At 51.8% G+C, this 13482-nt stretch overlaps 1 protein-coding gene across 1 annotated transcript in view; it reads right to left on the bottom strand.

Annotated features, from left to right (window-relative positions):
• Positions 1-13482, bottom strand: part of LOC142576071 (serine/threonine-protein kinase NLK2-like) — a 107115-nt gene that overhangs the window by 19067 nt on the left and 74566 nt on the right. Inside the window, 2 exon segments of the mRNA XM_075686002.1 lie at positions 451-506; positions 1430-1559. Of these exon segments, the coding sequence (XP_075542117.1) occupies positions 451-506; positions 1430-1559 (186 nt within the window).

Below are 13482 nucleotides of genomic sequence, written 5' to 3' on the forward strand. Positions count from 1 at the left end.
TGGTCAAGGAACATTTTGTGGAGAGAAGTATGACAGATGAGCATAAATGCCTTTTTCTGTCACATCTGCTGCCACTGCAACAAACTGATCCCTGCGTGCAAACACAGCCACGAAAATGCATTTGTGGTGTTTGTGCCCTGCCTTTCAGTTGCATGAGTCTTTAGGAACTTGCTTAATTTTTGGTAACTTTAATAATTCCTGACATCGCATGACTGCCATGTAACGAAGACAAAATGTCTAAGGATGCAATTGAGGTAGTGTAGTGTATTTAAAGTTTGCCATTCTTCGTGGGCTTTGCTATGCACCCTTGAACACGTTCATCCACTAATACGATAGCTGTACAAGAAATGGTACATTAAAACCACTGCGAACTTGATCAATGCACCACGGTGGGATCACTGTTATGCAAGCAGCAAAGATGAAAATTGAACAAATTGAAAAAAAGGATACATTTCTTGAAAGAAATCTAAGTGTGGAGGCTGTAGGATATCCAGCGCTGACAAGACCTGCAAGGAGCAGATATTTTTCATAAAACAGAAGGGTAATGGTTCCAACTACCCAGCTACAAACTTTGTGCGTCATGCTTTTTACCAATTGCGGTGAAATTCGGCAATGTTTTATTCAGGCACACATGCAGTCACACATTCACAGCCTTTTAGTTAGAGCGCGAGCACATGGATGAGTGAGTGTACCAATCTCTGGCACCTGGTGCCCACCCAGCATTGCTGCCCTTTGCAAGTATTCTTGCCATACCCCGACATACTTTGGTAACATTCAGCAGAATCTTATTCAAGTACAAGCTCTTGTACCCATATGTGCATTCGAATCTACACACACTCACATGCACACACACTCCTGTTTGTACTCACGAACTACAGCTTTGCAATGAGTACCAGACACTGTTAAGTGAGTGCACCCAATTTAAGGCCTTTAACATCCATTTTTACAGCAATACATGCACACTCTGGGAGTTACTCATGTTCACACTTTACGAGGGGAATAAAAAAAAAAAAACTTTTAGTGCTAGTGTCTCAGAGTTGCAAACACAAAAGGGTAGCCTGCACTCAAAACGGCCAAGCATTCACTATAACACTGCTTCTTGTCAACATACTGGTGGAAAGGCCTCAACATGCTCTCGGTTGAAGCTGAAGTAGGAGCACCGGTCAAATTGGCATGCAAGCCATGACTCGCCTTCACTGACTTAGCACAACACTCACTGCAGAACTGCTCACAGAAGAACCTGACATACAGAAGTCATGACAAGGTTGAAGCTGCTTGCCAGCCACAGTATTAATGCCCCAGTCTTTTTCATGGATTCTATGACACCATAACTGCGACAATTCATGCATTTCTACCGTGCATCTCTCCTCTGTACATGCACATCCCACACACGCTATTTCTCCTCCAGGGCCACTAGAACAGAACTTACATTTTCGTGCTTGAAGAAGCAGAGCATCTTGATCTCACGATAGACTCTCTTGCTGGAGACCAGGTTTTGGAAAACATTGGGCATCTTTTTGAGGGCCACTCGCTTGCCATCTCGGGGGTCTGTGACTGACCTGCAAAGTGAGCAGAACAAAGAGATACAGCAGGTTAATGCTAAGCTAGGTGGCAGCAATTACAATGGTATATATTTAGTGTTATTCATTTTCTGGATTGATATTTCATGAAATATCGGGGGTAGAAAATTCGGTATTATCTTTATAGAGGACAGCCAGGGGCAAATCGAGGCATTTGTTGTCTGGCAGCCGAAAGTTCCGGATTTTTCTGGCAACTTTCACAAATGGTTAACATGGGAAGTGGTCTTCTTTGGCACACAAACATTCCGTTTAAACAAGCGAAATCACTGACAGGAACATGTAATGAAAAAGAGAGCTGCCAGAAATCACATGACAAACTTATCTATACAAGTTTCTGTTGACATGCAAGCATTATTATTACTTTCGAAAGAAACCACATGAACCAAAGCAACGAATTGAGAAGTGTTTGGCAACCCCTTGTTTACTTTGTTCTTTGCATTTTTAAACAAAGGAAAAAAGTACGAGTAGCAGTGCATGCAAACATGGTATGCAAGAGCTGCGATGTTTTTCCTTATCTTAAAAGCCCTTGTTCATGTACATTATCATATGTATTTTGAGCATTTCTGTGCGCCTCCTAGAACTGCCAGGTCTTTTGTTCTTGTCTGTTGTAGTCCTGTTTTACTGGTTCCTGCCATATGTCCTTGCAAAAATATTAATAGAACAGAAACCAGCCATATCAGCCAACCTTCTTTGAACATAGTTGGGTAAACATCCTCTCAACGTCAAAACTACAGCTTGCAATGCAGGGCAATGTCAGTGCTGCATTCTCTGCTTAGCACATTACCCAGTTTACATGTATGCGATGTCCAGAAAATGCAATTCAATGCACCATTGTTGTATTCATGTAAACATGCCTACTAAAAGCCAACAAGCTTCCATTCACTCAAGGCCAGTGGGCGCTGAATATATTACATATGCTGGTTTTCACTTGAGTGCTAAGTGAAAAGGAGGCAGTCGTATATGCATAATACTATTAATATTACACATCTTGACCACTTACACAAGGTGGGCAGTGTTCATGAGTTTTGCAACAGCTGCTTTTATTATCCTTTATGTAAGAGAAAAGCTGATTTTAACAAAACTTCTTGGGGGTGAGAAAATCAAGAATCCTTACATTTTACCGAAAACCAAGAAACCCTAGATATATTCAAACCAGAAGCTTTGAAGCAGTGTCAGAATCATACATTTAACTGCACTTAAAGCAAATGGATGATCCATGCCTACGCAACAGTAGTGCAATACTTATCGCACTTGTTAACACATCAGCATGTGTGCTATAAAAAAAGCGCCACAAGCAAACTAATTCCTACTGTACAGAACGTTTTCGTTGACATTCGTTAAGCTGCTGCACAAATATGACGTCTAAGGATCAAACAACAAATATAAACATAAATACGGAAAATGCCCGCGAATCATGTGCGTTATCGCAACAGTAGTACATGGTGTAATTCTGCCTGCGCCGCCAACATCATACGGCCCCAATAGGAAGTTTTCACCAGGAAGTTCCTGGCACAGTGTAGTGCGACCCACATTTGCCACAGGCCAGCTTGCAATGCAGGTCCTGCCCGGATAAGGGAGGGAGGGGGGGCTCCCGCAAGGACGGGGCAGCGAAGAACGCGCTGGCGAGCTTAACAAACGCCCTGCCAAGTCCCACGCCATCTCTCACGCGGTCGCATATTTCAGAGAAACCCACGGTAGCGAGGCATTTCCCCGTCCGGTCCTCCTGGGAGGAGGAGGTGTTGCCAAGACGCTAAGCGGCGCGTCGTTGTGTGCATGTGTGTGCGTGCGCGCGCGCACGGCGTTCTACGCGGCGGCCGGCGGTCGTCATGTCGGCGGGCGTGGACCGTCAAGCGGGCGCCGAGGCACGCACGTAGGCGCGCGCAGGAAGGAGGCTGGGGGGTCGTAGGCTGCAGCAAGCAGCCGCGGGATCGGCTCGGCCGCACCGCACGCGCAAGCCAGCCGCCGCTGGAGCGACCGAGCCCGCGGCCTTCCAAGCCAGCAGGACGTTGAGCAGCAAAGGAAGCGAGCGAACCGCGCGTTGGGGAGGAGGAGGAAGCAGCAAACCGCAAGAGACTCGGCAGACACGCCAGGCATCACCGGCAGCAGAACGCCCCGCGAATAAAAGATTGCGTATACAACCTACGTAAGCAGCGCCGCGAGGCACGGCACAGGTAAGGCAAGGGTTGGCGGGCGTTCCAGGGGGCGAGAGGGGAGTCGGTGGGGGTGAGGCGGTGGTTGCGGGCGCGCGGCAAAATCTGTGACCCAGAGACGGAGTGGAAAATGTGGGTCAAGGGGCTTTCTCCCACTTTGTGGGTCAGCGGGACGAGCTCGCTTGCCGGTCCCTCGCGCGGCGTGCTGCCGAGCAACGAGTCAACCACGCGCGCGCTCCAGGCGCCAGCGGCTGCTTGGCCAGGGATGATCGCATCCCTCGCGCGCGGGCTGCCTTGACGAGACGCGCGGCGTGCGCGCCCGTCACACGCAGGGAGAGAGGCCCGCCGAGCTCGCGGCGGACGCACGCGGAAGTTGGCGCGCTGCCGTGCCCGCTCGTCGATCCTCGCGCGAGGCACGGAGACGAAGCACGGCAACGCAGGCGGGCTGTGGTTCGGATAAGAAATAGCCCGGGCGGAGCAGCGCCCGGCCCGACGCCGGGTAGGATGGATGTGGGGGTGAAAAAAAGGACCGCGCGAGAGAGACCTGGAAAAACCGGAAGACCGGGCAATATGGGCCACGACCACCAACCGGCGGCTACGCGAAACGCGGGGCTTCCAGCTGGGGACCTCCATAATATCTGAACGACAGCGTCGAAGGATATAAAATCGGCCCGCAGACCGGCTTTGCATACAGACTGATCAGAAGACAGAACGGGCATTTAGTGGGGTGGCAGCCCACGCATACGCGTAGGGGGCTCGTCGGGTGGTCGCAGAAAGAAACAGTGTAGCTCGCCGCCAGTGCGAACAATGATGATAAAGCGACGCTGCGCACCGCTTCTACCCCGCAGACAGGACGGTGCTACCGAAGAAAGGGTGTCCTTCGCGGAGCGCCGGCGCGGTGTTTTCGAAGGATGATCGAGCGGTGTGCACGGTAGGGGACTCAAGCGCTACCAGAGCGACTTCGAAGGCAGGCTGAACGGTGCGTATAAAACGGCTGCTTCGCAACCCAAATGCCAATCAGGACATGTCGCCAGCGGCGGTGCACGCAGATACCGAAGGACCAAAGGAGAGGGGGAGAGAGAGAGAGAATGACGAGCAGGCCGTCCTACTCTACTCCGCTCTTACAACGCGACTCAAGACTCGAACCTGTCGCCGCACCAATCAGCGGCAAACGTCACCAATCATTCATTGGTCGAGCCACCTCCACAAACGAACGCGACACGTTCCAATGCATGCTGGGGGTGGGGAGAGAGAGAGAATTAGTTGCTTATCAGAACCGGCATTTGGGCGAGTTGGGCAAAAAGAGACAGGCGCAAGAACGAAAGAAGCAACAAGACAGTCACTGGTCAACGGGGCCACTGCTCCTTTTTATGCTTGTTCGTATGTATATTCGCGCTTTGAAGTGGTCATGTTTATGATGGAGCAACTGCTGCTACACCAGCAGTTCAGTTCTCTGTCGAAGGGAGCACAGTCTTGCGTAACAGACAACCCCACAACCCCTTCTCTTCTTTGTGAAATGCAATCGAGTGCCTCGCCGCAGCGCTGTTGTCGCAAAAAGTAAAGAAAAGAAAGAAAGAAAAAAGCTGCACGCCACGCTGCACCTAAAACCTCCGGGCCCCAGCTAATCCCGCGCGCGCCGACCGAGGCGGCGTGCCATTTGTCCAGCCAGGGCGGTCGCAACGCAGTGGCCGCGGCATAAATCACGAACCGCACGCTCCGTGCACCAACAACAGTGGGAACGCTGCCCTCGACAAGACAAATGAGCGAGGGACAGAGAAGAAAGAGACGTAGCGAAATCGTCCGCGTCTCACCCGTCGCCCCGCTGCTGATCCCCCTCCCTCCTATACCGGCACGGCCGCTCGCGAGAAATACTAAATCAGACTTGACAGGTACGGACATCACCCCTTGGATACTGGCCCGGCGCGTTTCCTCGGCGGAAGAAATCATCGGTTATTAGCGGACAAACGGGTTCGAATTTCGCGTGCCTCTAGCGTGGGTGTGCCCGCGCGTGTATGCGGCGTATACGTAGTTTGTTTTGAGTAATTATTTACAAGCGTTGCCAATCGTAATCCTCCGTGCGCTTTTTTTGAAATCGTAGTTCTTAGCTAGCCGCTTGTGGTATCCGCTTTCTCGTTGTAACTGAACAACCAAGGGGTCACCACCTCCGAGACTTGTTCACGCCACCTCCGAGACTTGTTCCTGCGCGGCCAAGTATCGGAACAAACTCGCAATGACGGGAGCCCGGAATCCTCAATAATTAGGGACGTCAAACTATTCGCGAGACAGTAAACGTGGCGGGTTACAGGCTATTACTGCCTTTCGTCTTGGCTCGAACAACAATTAATGAGCTTGGGCTGGTTGGATGTTTATAGCATTCTTATGTATTACGTCGCCAATATACGGCGGAACTCCGATTCCATTGTCGCTTTGAAGTGCATGGTTTCATAAGCTCGCGCTTTCTGAACCGCCTACATCTACAGCTTACATCACGCCAGGCGGAACGCTTACGAACACTTCGTTCCAAGATATGTATTCAGGAGGAAGAACAGTTTTGCGCAAGACATTTCCGAACACGTACACTCACTCAGAACAATAAGGCCAAACAGCAAACTTGTTTAACAAGCTACAAAGTACAACACGCGACGTGGCTTCCTTCCACAGAATATCGGAGGCTCGACTACCACTGTAGCGAGGAATCGACGTTCAGCGAGCGTGCAAGAATGGGCATCGCATGGAACGAAGCCAGACAAATGTGAAAAAAAAAAAAAAAATTAACGTGCTTTCCGCCGAAAGTCTGGGTACCTATAATGTGCGCACGCGTGTAGTAGTTGTGTAGTATGCATAATACGCGCGCGGTGAAGTCGTATAACCAACGCAAGCCCCACGAGCGGGCTTCCGTCAAACGATGAAAAGCGAGCGAGACGGAATCTTTTTTTTCTTTTTTTTCGCCGAAACCGGGAGAGAACGAGGCCAGGGAGTCTGCGCGCGCTGCGACAGGCATTGGAACGTGCGATTCGGTGGAGAGAGAGAGAGAGCGGTGACAAAGGAAAGGCAAGGAGGTCAACCACGGCGGTTGGCTACCCTACACTAAGGAAAGGGTAGCCAACCAACCTGTGCGCTTGGGATTCCCAACAGCATAGTGCCGCAAGGTTGAGTTCGAACCCCCGTGCCGATGTCTGGCGAAAGTTTTTTTTCTTTTTTCCTTCGCCTTATGACGACGTTGAGGATGGAACTCTTGTTATATCTACCTCTCTAAGTAAACCTCGCCATATCAAAGCGTAGAACAGGCCGGACAACACGCGCAAGCGCTGTCCCATTCCAGTCCGAAGCGAAGTTCTGTTTTGGCGAGGAATGGGGCATTCTCGAAGACGGAGTTAACGGTGAAAGGAAAGGCCAACGGACACGGCAAGCCCAGTTTCGGGCTTTCTAACTGATGCGTCGACGACAAAAAAGATAATTGCTACACGAACGGAAAGAATTAAGGCATCAATCAGAAGGCGCGCTGCAACGTCCGCCTCGTTGAAGACGTCTTTCAGATGCGAAGACGAGCAAACACAATGGAGCGAGACGCCGCATCCCTGGAAGTGTCGCGTTTCGCGCAGAGGTGTTGGCGGCGCAACGAGTGTCGCGAGAATGCAACCTCGCTTCAAGCCAAACCATGTATAGTGTATAAACGGCTCGCCTGTTGGAGCGCCGGGGGCGATATTTGCAGGACTCGAATGTCGGCTCTTACAAAATCGCGCACTGATTAAGTCGCGTTATTAGGTAGCGCCCAAGCCGTTAACCTTCGTTTTCCCCCCACCCCGACCTTCTGCTCTCTCCTGGAGCACACGGAAATAGAAAGCGCGACGTTTATAAGAGATGGCGAGAAAAAGGAAATGCGCGAGAGAAGTAAAAGAACGCAAACGAATGGAAACGCAGAACGTCAGCAGAGAGTTTTGAGGAAAACCAATGTGAAAAAAAAAAAATTATGGGGTTTTACGTGCCAAAATCACTTTGATTATGAAGCACGCCGTAGTAGGCGTCTCCGGAAATTTTTGACCACCTGAGGGTATTTAACGTACATCTAAATTAAGTACACGGGTGTTTTTGTATTTCGCCCCCATGGAACTGCGGCCATCTCCATCAGCTTTGTAGCCAGAGATGTAGAATGAGCCTTGACTGTAAAGTGGCTTCGGCCCTGCGGATTGCTGGTGTGTATTTAATGGCTATATAGTATTCAACTTGGAACGATAGCTATGGCCAATTTTCCCCCTTTTTTTATCAAAGACCGCGCTTGCCAAGTCTATATTCTTGGGTCTAGTAAGCGGCTAGTAAAATGACAGTAATGGCCGATGAAGAGGAACTGTGCCCTTTGCTACTTTTGCAATAACTCCTTTCCTCCCCAAGAAAGCACGAATGACGGCTGCTGCAGCATATTCCCAGAACACCAATCCATCTTGACGCGCTAGAAAATAGAGCATGAAAAAAGAAACCGGAAAAATAACAGACACGCGGTCTGGCGACGCGAGACACCCGGGCAGGCTTTGCAGAAAAGCCGCCCTCCCTGCCACGGCCCATTGGCCCACTGCTGCGAGTGGGTTGCGCCATCTCGCAACTGCACCCGAGTCCGCAACAGGGAAGCTGTGCGGAGCAGCAGGATTGCGCAGCACGTCGCTGCAGTCGGCCGGTGCGCAAGCCACTGCCGCACAAGGGCTCATCATTCGTCGCCGGCCGCGCTTGCTCAACACACTCGTGGCACGGCTCCCGAATTTTGTCTCCGTGGGCGACCGAACGGTCGGCTCCGCGCAGCACTGCGCCTGGCACCTTGCCTCCTCGCCAGGGGTGGGGGGGGGGGGCGCTTATTCTGTAAGAGTCCACCTAGAGGACTGTCCATTCCGGCCGCTGCTGATGGATGCAGCTGTACGAGCGAGGAGAAGGCGAGCGGTCCTAGCCAATCAGGAACGTCCGAAACGGACAGTACACTAGGTGGGCTCCTACACAGTACCTCCCCAGGACACTGCAGGACCGCAAAGGTCTGGCCCAAAACACGAAGGGCACTGCGACGCTACGACCGAGGGTCACAAACTCGTAAAAAGGGATCGCAGGGTAGGAATTCAGACTCGTCGGGTGCCTGCGAGCGTTAACGGGTACGGCCGAGCAAGAATCGAAGGAGAGCTCCCGTCATCAAACCTCCTGAAACGGGTTTGACTCGCCCAACCAGGTCGACCCGCTTGACAAGATGCATGCAAACGCAGTCGGGTCGGGCTCTGCTAGCTCGGACTCGACCCGTTCGCGTCGAGTTCGCGCAAACGAAGCTACAGTGGGGAAAGGGGAGCAGGTCGAAGGCCGAGGGAGATAAGACAGAGAGCACACTCTGTAACTGCCGTACAGTGAGCTATCTAGCCCACTGAAGCTGTAGTAGTAGCCATGCATATCTAGCCACGCATATCGTGTACGAGGAAAAAATACAACAACAATAAAACAAGTTCCTCGGAGTCTCACTCTCCTCGTACCTCGGCTCCTTGTCTCAACGACTGGCTGGGCTTCGCAATGAAGCGGCGGCCCTTCCTCGAACAGTACAGAAATAAGTACAGTCCGTATAGCGGGATTCTTTCCCAGTTCCGCGAACGGTCGGACATATTACTACACTAACGAAGCACGAGACCGCACTCGGTGCCAACAATCGGCGAGACCGCGGCGAAAGGCACCATACGGGGAACGCCAGGTCGCGCTGCCGACACTGACGTCACACGGCAGCGCTTCGCCGATTGCGCGAAGTCCTGCCCGGACGGGGGGGAAAAAGGAAAGGAAAAAAAAAAGAGAAAATATAGAGGTAAAACGCGAGGCGCGAGGGAAGACGGGCGGAACGCGAGAAAGAAGGAAAGGTTGATGATTTGAGATTTTTATGGCGCTGCAAAAGAAGGAAAGGCGATGAAAGGATAGACACAATGTAACGAGAACAAACGGACCCGCCTCTCTGGCTCGCGACAGTTAGGGTGGCGCAATCGATTCGCGGGGGGAGGGGGGGGGGTAGTATAGTAGTACATGCGAGCACCGAAATTTAGCGGTACGATCAACGGGGCTCGGTCTGTAAATGCGAGCCCGAACATCCCGAGTCGCGATAAGCACGCCGCCTGTCCTTTATAAACGCGGAGGAGCGCGGACGCTTACGCGAAACGGTTCGACCAAACTCTGTCGTCTGTAGACAAAGACTGCGTCGACGTGCTTTTGTTTTTTTGGAAGCGTAACCCCTATTTTCTTTTTCGGCTCTATTGCTAAATCAGGTCGAATGGTGGGAAATGCTCCCGAATTGTTTGGCTCGTTACCGATGCGCCTCCTACAGGGCACGACTTCACGCGGCTTCTTCACAAACAACGCGTTGTAACAGAGCGAATCGGAACGCGAGAACAGTCGGAACCACCGGTAAATTTGGCCAGTTTCTAGTTTTCTTACGATTCCTCGATAATTTATTATCGGTAATTACTCAATAAAAAAAAAACAAGTTAGTTGGCTAATACGACTTTAAACCGAAGAGGCAGGATATAAAATAATAAATAGATAAATAAATGCAGCACACGGAGTGAGATAAAGCGCGTACATTTTTGCGTCTCATTATATGGAACGGGATGCGAAGAAAGAGAGGCCAGCAAGCAGATAGATACCATCGTATACGACGGCGGATAACGCAACGCTGAAGCTGGCCCACACAGCAGAGAGATACAAACTCCTTCGGCAAAATGGATGAGAGAGAGAACGAAGGCGAGAAGGACGAGCTCCTCGCTGTGATGGGCAGAACCTTCGCATCCTCAAGGATCTTCCTAACCCTCTGGTGCGACGCGATGGAGGAGCCAGACCCCCTTCCGTGTTCACATTTTCGCCGAGTTTCATTTGCGAATTCCGCGCACCGACAGCAGCGCCAGCACGCCATTGTCGCGTCGCAGATTTCACCATCTTCGCGTGTTCGGGCCGCTTGGGCGCAGGAAGCGCTGAGAAATTTCGCTAGGGCCGAGTCGTCGTCAAAAATACGTGACGTCACCAGCAGCTTGCGAGTCTCACAAGCGTTGCAGCAACTCACCAAATTAAGTAATCTTCAGTGTGTGCTTCTTAGATAAGCTCTCCCCAACGTCCCATTAGCCGCCGTGCGAACGAACTGACACGCGAGGACACGAGATGAGCCGACGGAAAAAACGGCCAACTTCGGTGCGCGCACGAAAGCGAGCAACAGCGGCGGCGGCGGCCGCAAATGCAGAGGCGTGCGACAGTTGAAAATCAGCCAGAAAAAGATACGCCCCACGAGCACAGGACGATGGGAAGAGAGCGTATACGTAATAGAGAGAGAGGGGGGGACAGAAAAATAAAGTATTAAAGAAACGCCACGGAAACGGCAGGCGGCGAGGGGGGACCGCAGGCAGGCACCAGGATCAGTGCCCTCGGGGTCAGTTAACCCAGCCCTTCCGCTGTTCGCCGTAGAGAGTCCCAATCGCCTGCCCTCCCCCTCCTCGCATCCCCAGAAGGGGTGCAGCAGCGGTAGAGGGGGAGGAGGCATGAGCAGGAGAGAGAGAGCAGATCGCACTACTTTTGAGTTCAGTGCGCGCGGGGCGCAAGGCTTGCCAAAATCACTGACCGCGCGGCCAGAGCACCCGCTGCGTTTTGTTCTAGGGGCGACGCGCAATGACTGGGGCCACCAGCAAACAAAGGTGACTGCCCTACCCTCCCTTGCCGGAGCTCATTCCGATACAGTTTTCTTTCTCCTTTTTTGTGTACCTGATATACTTCGGGAAAAAGAAAAGCCTGCATAAGATAAACCGATTCCGGAATCCTACTTGGAAGAGGTGCGATGGGGCCGAATCTTATAACGGTTCGGTTCGGGAACCGTTCGTGCGGCCTCATCTGATTCGCCAAAATTTTGGTTACGTCGCAGGTCGTCAGAGGCAGCGGGGCGGTATCGCAATTTATGAATACGTCACGCATCTGTCCATCATCTTCAAAGCGAACCGTTCGTAGGAACCGGCGAAGGGGTAGTCCGCTTTGGGTTCCGTTGCTGTGGCTTGGCTGTTGACTTGCGACCCTGGTCGTGCGAAACCCGGAGACACGCGGGCGTCGCGCGCGCGTGCGTTGGTTGCTTCGGAGGCTATTATTTGCCTTCGTCGTCTGCTTGGCGTTGCTCTTTCGGTGTCGACCACGGCTGGAAGTGAGGTAAGCGTTCGAAGAAGTGACGGATAATGAGTTGCACCGCCCTTGCCGGGTTTCTAAGTAAACCTTAAATGGAGGAGACTCGGGTGCAAGCGTACCAGTGGTCATTCCACGCAGAGGAAGGAATATTGCGCGCTGCGGTTCATCGCCAGCGGCCTGCAGCTCCCAAAGGTCGGTCGGACGCGAAACATTCATGGGAATGGCCTATATCTCTGCTTCCGACACTGTCCACAAAGTTGCTCTCGCAATTGCAGTGCTGGCCGGTAGAAGGGCTGGGTCAGCTTTCCCGTGACCTCCGCTTCAAAGCCAATGCCAAGGAGATGTTTGCATGGCGAGATCGAATTCCCAGTGCTATCGCCAGCGTGAATAGCTCGCAGATCGCCGTTCAGCAATCAGAAGGTTTCAACCTAGGCTGGTTCAGCGCTTCCTTCGTTCGGCTGATATAACTATATAGTCAGGATGGGAAGATATTGTGGAGATCTCTTATTTGGCTGCCCTTTTTTCTCTATGGTCCGGGAGTGCCACACTTTGTTCCTCAATTTCACGGCACAGCACGCACCGTCAGCACCACACTCTTCCGATTTTACTTCGCGCAGGCAATGCAGGGCCCGTATATCGCAATGTTCGATTTCAAGTTCCATTGCTTCTATCACGCGACGCGCCGTGGTGCAGATCGCAGGGATAGCGGCAGCGCGGCGGCGAGCGAGTCATGTCCGAGCCGATGACGAAGGGCGAAAAAAAAAAAAAAAAGGAAAATTGATATAGTCGGCTAGTAAACGTATCCCTGAGACCCAGTTCACGGTTTTGTCGTGCTCGCTACTTAAGAAGAGCTGGCAGTGCGTTCCTGTTGCGTGCATCGTGCGAACTCCTGGTAGCAGACGACATTGCGCTGCGCTGTGCCAACTCATTTACGCTTGCGGTACCGCCTGTCGGCTGAGAATGAAAAAGAATGACATTAATAAATTACTTCTGCACTGCGTAAACGCCCGGCACCACACGTTTATACCTGAAACATGCTGCAATTCCTCGATTAGCTCGTCATATAATGACGTACACTTCAGAGGAGGCACCCTCTCATCTATTGGTCGCGTCCTCCCCTTGTTCCACCACCGCCTTGGGAGTGGCACATCTAGTGACGTAAGCGGCGAAGCGAACGATTCGTATTCCGAACCGTTATAAGATTCGGCCCCTGGTGCACAATATGACGTCAGTCTTCAATTAGCTCATTAATTTAGCACATACACACACAGTGCCAAATGATGTCACTGCAGTGGGGATGTGGTAGGTTGACGATAAGGTACAAATTTAGGGTGGTAACTTCGATGTTTTTTGGGAACGTTGCCTTCCCTCAAGTACTTAAGCACTTGAGGACATGACGCGAGCGCAACCTTAGGCTAGCAGCGATGACGTCATGCACCACGTTTAGGCCAGTTGGGCCATTGTCTAGCAGGTAAGCCCGAGACCAGCAGCAGCTTCTCGCAATATACAATCTAGACACCTAACGTCCTAGTTAACAGCGGAACAACACCAATCGAATATGTGCGATTCCGCTTGTCGATTGTTTGGCCTCATCCCAT

Source organism: Dermacentor variabilis, chromosome 3 (genome assembly GCF_050947875.1).
Source record: "Dermacentor variabilis isolate Ectoservices chromosome 3, ASM5094787v1, whole genome shotgun sequence".
Taxonomy (NCBI): domain Eukaryota; kingdom Metazoa; phylum Arthropoda; class Arachnida; order Ixodida; family Ixodidae; genus Dermacentor; species Dermacentor variabilis.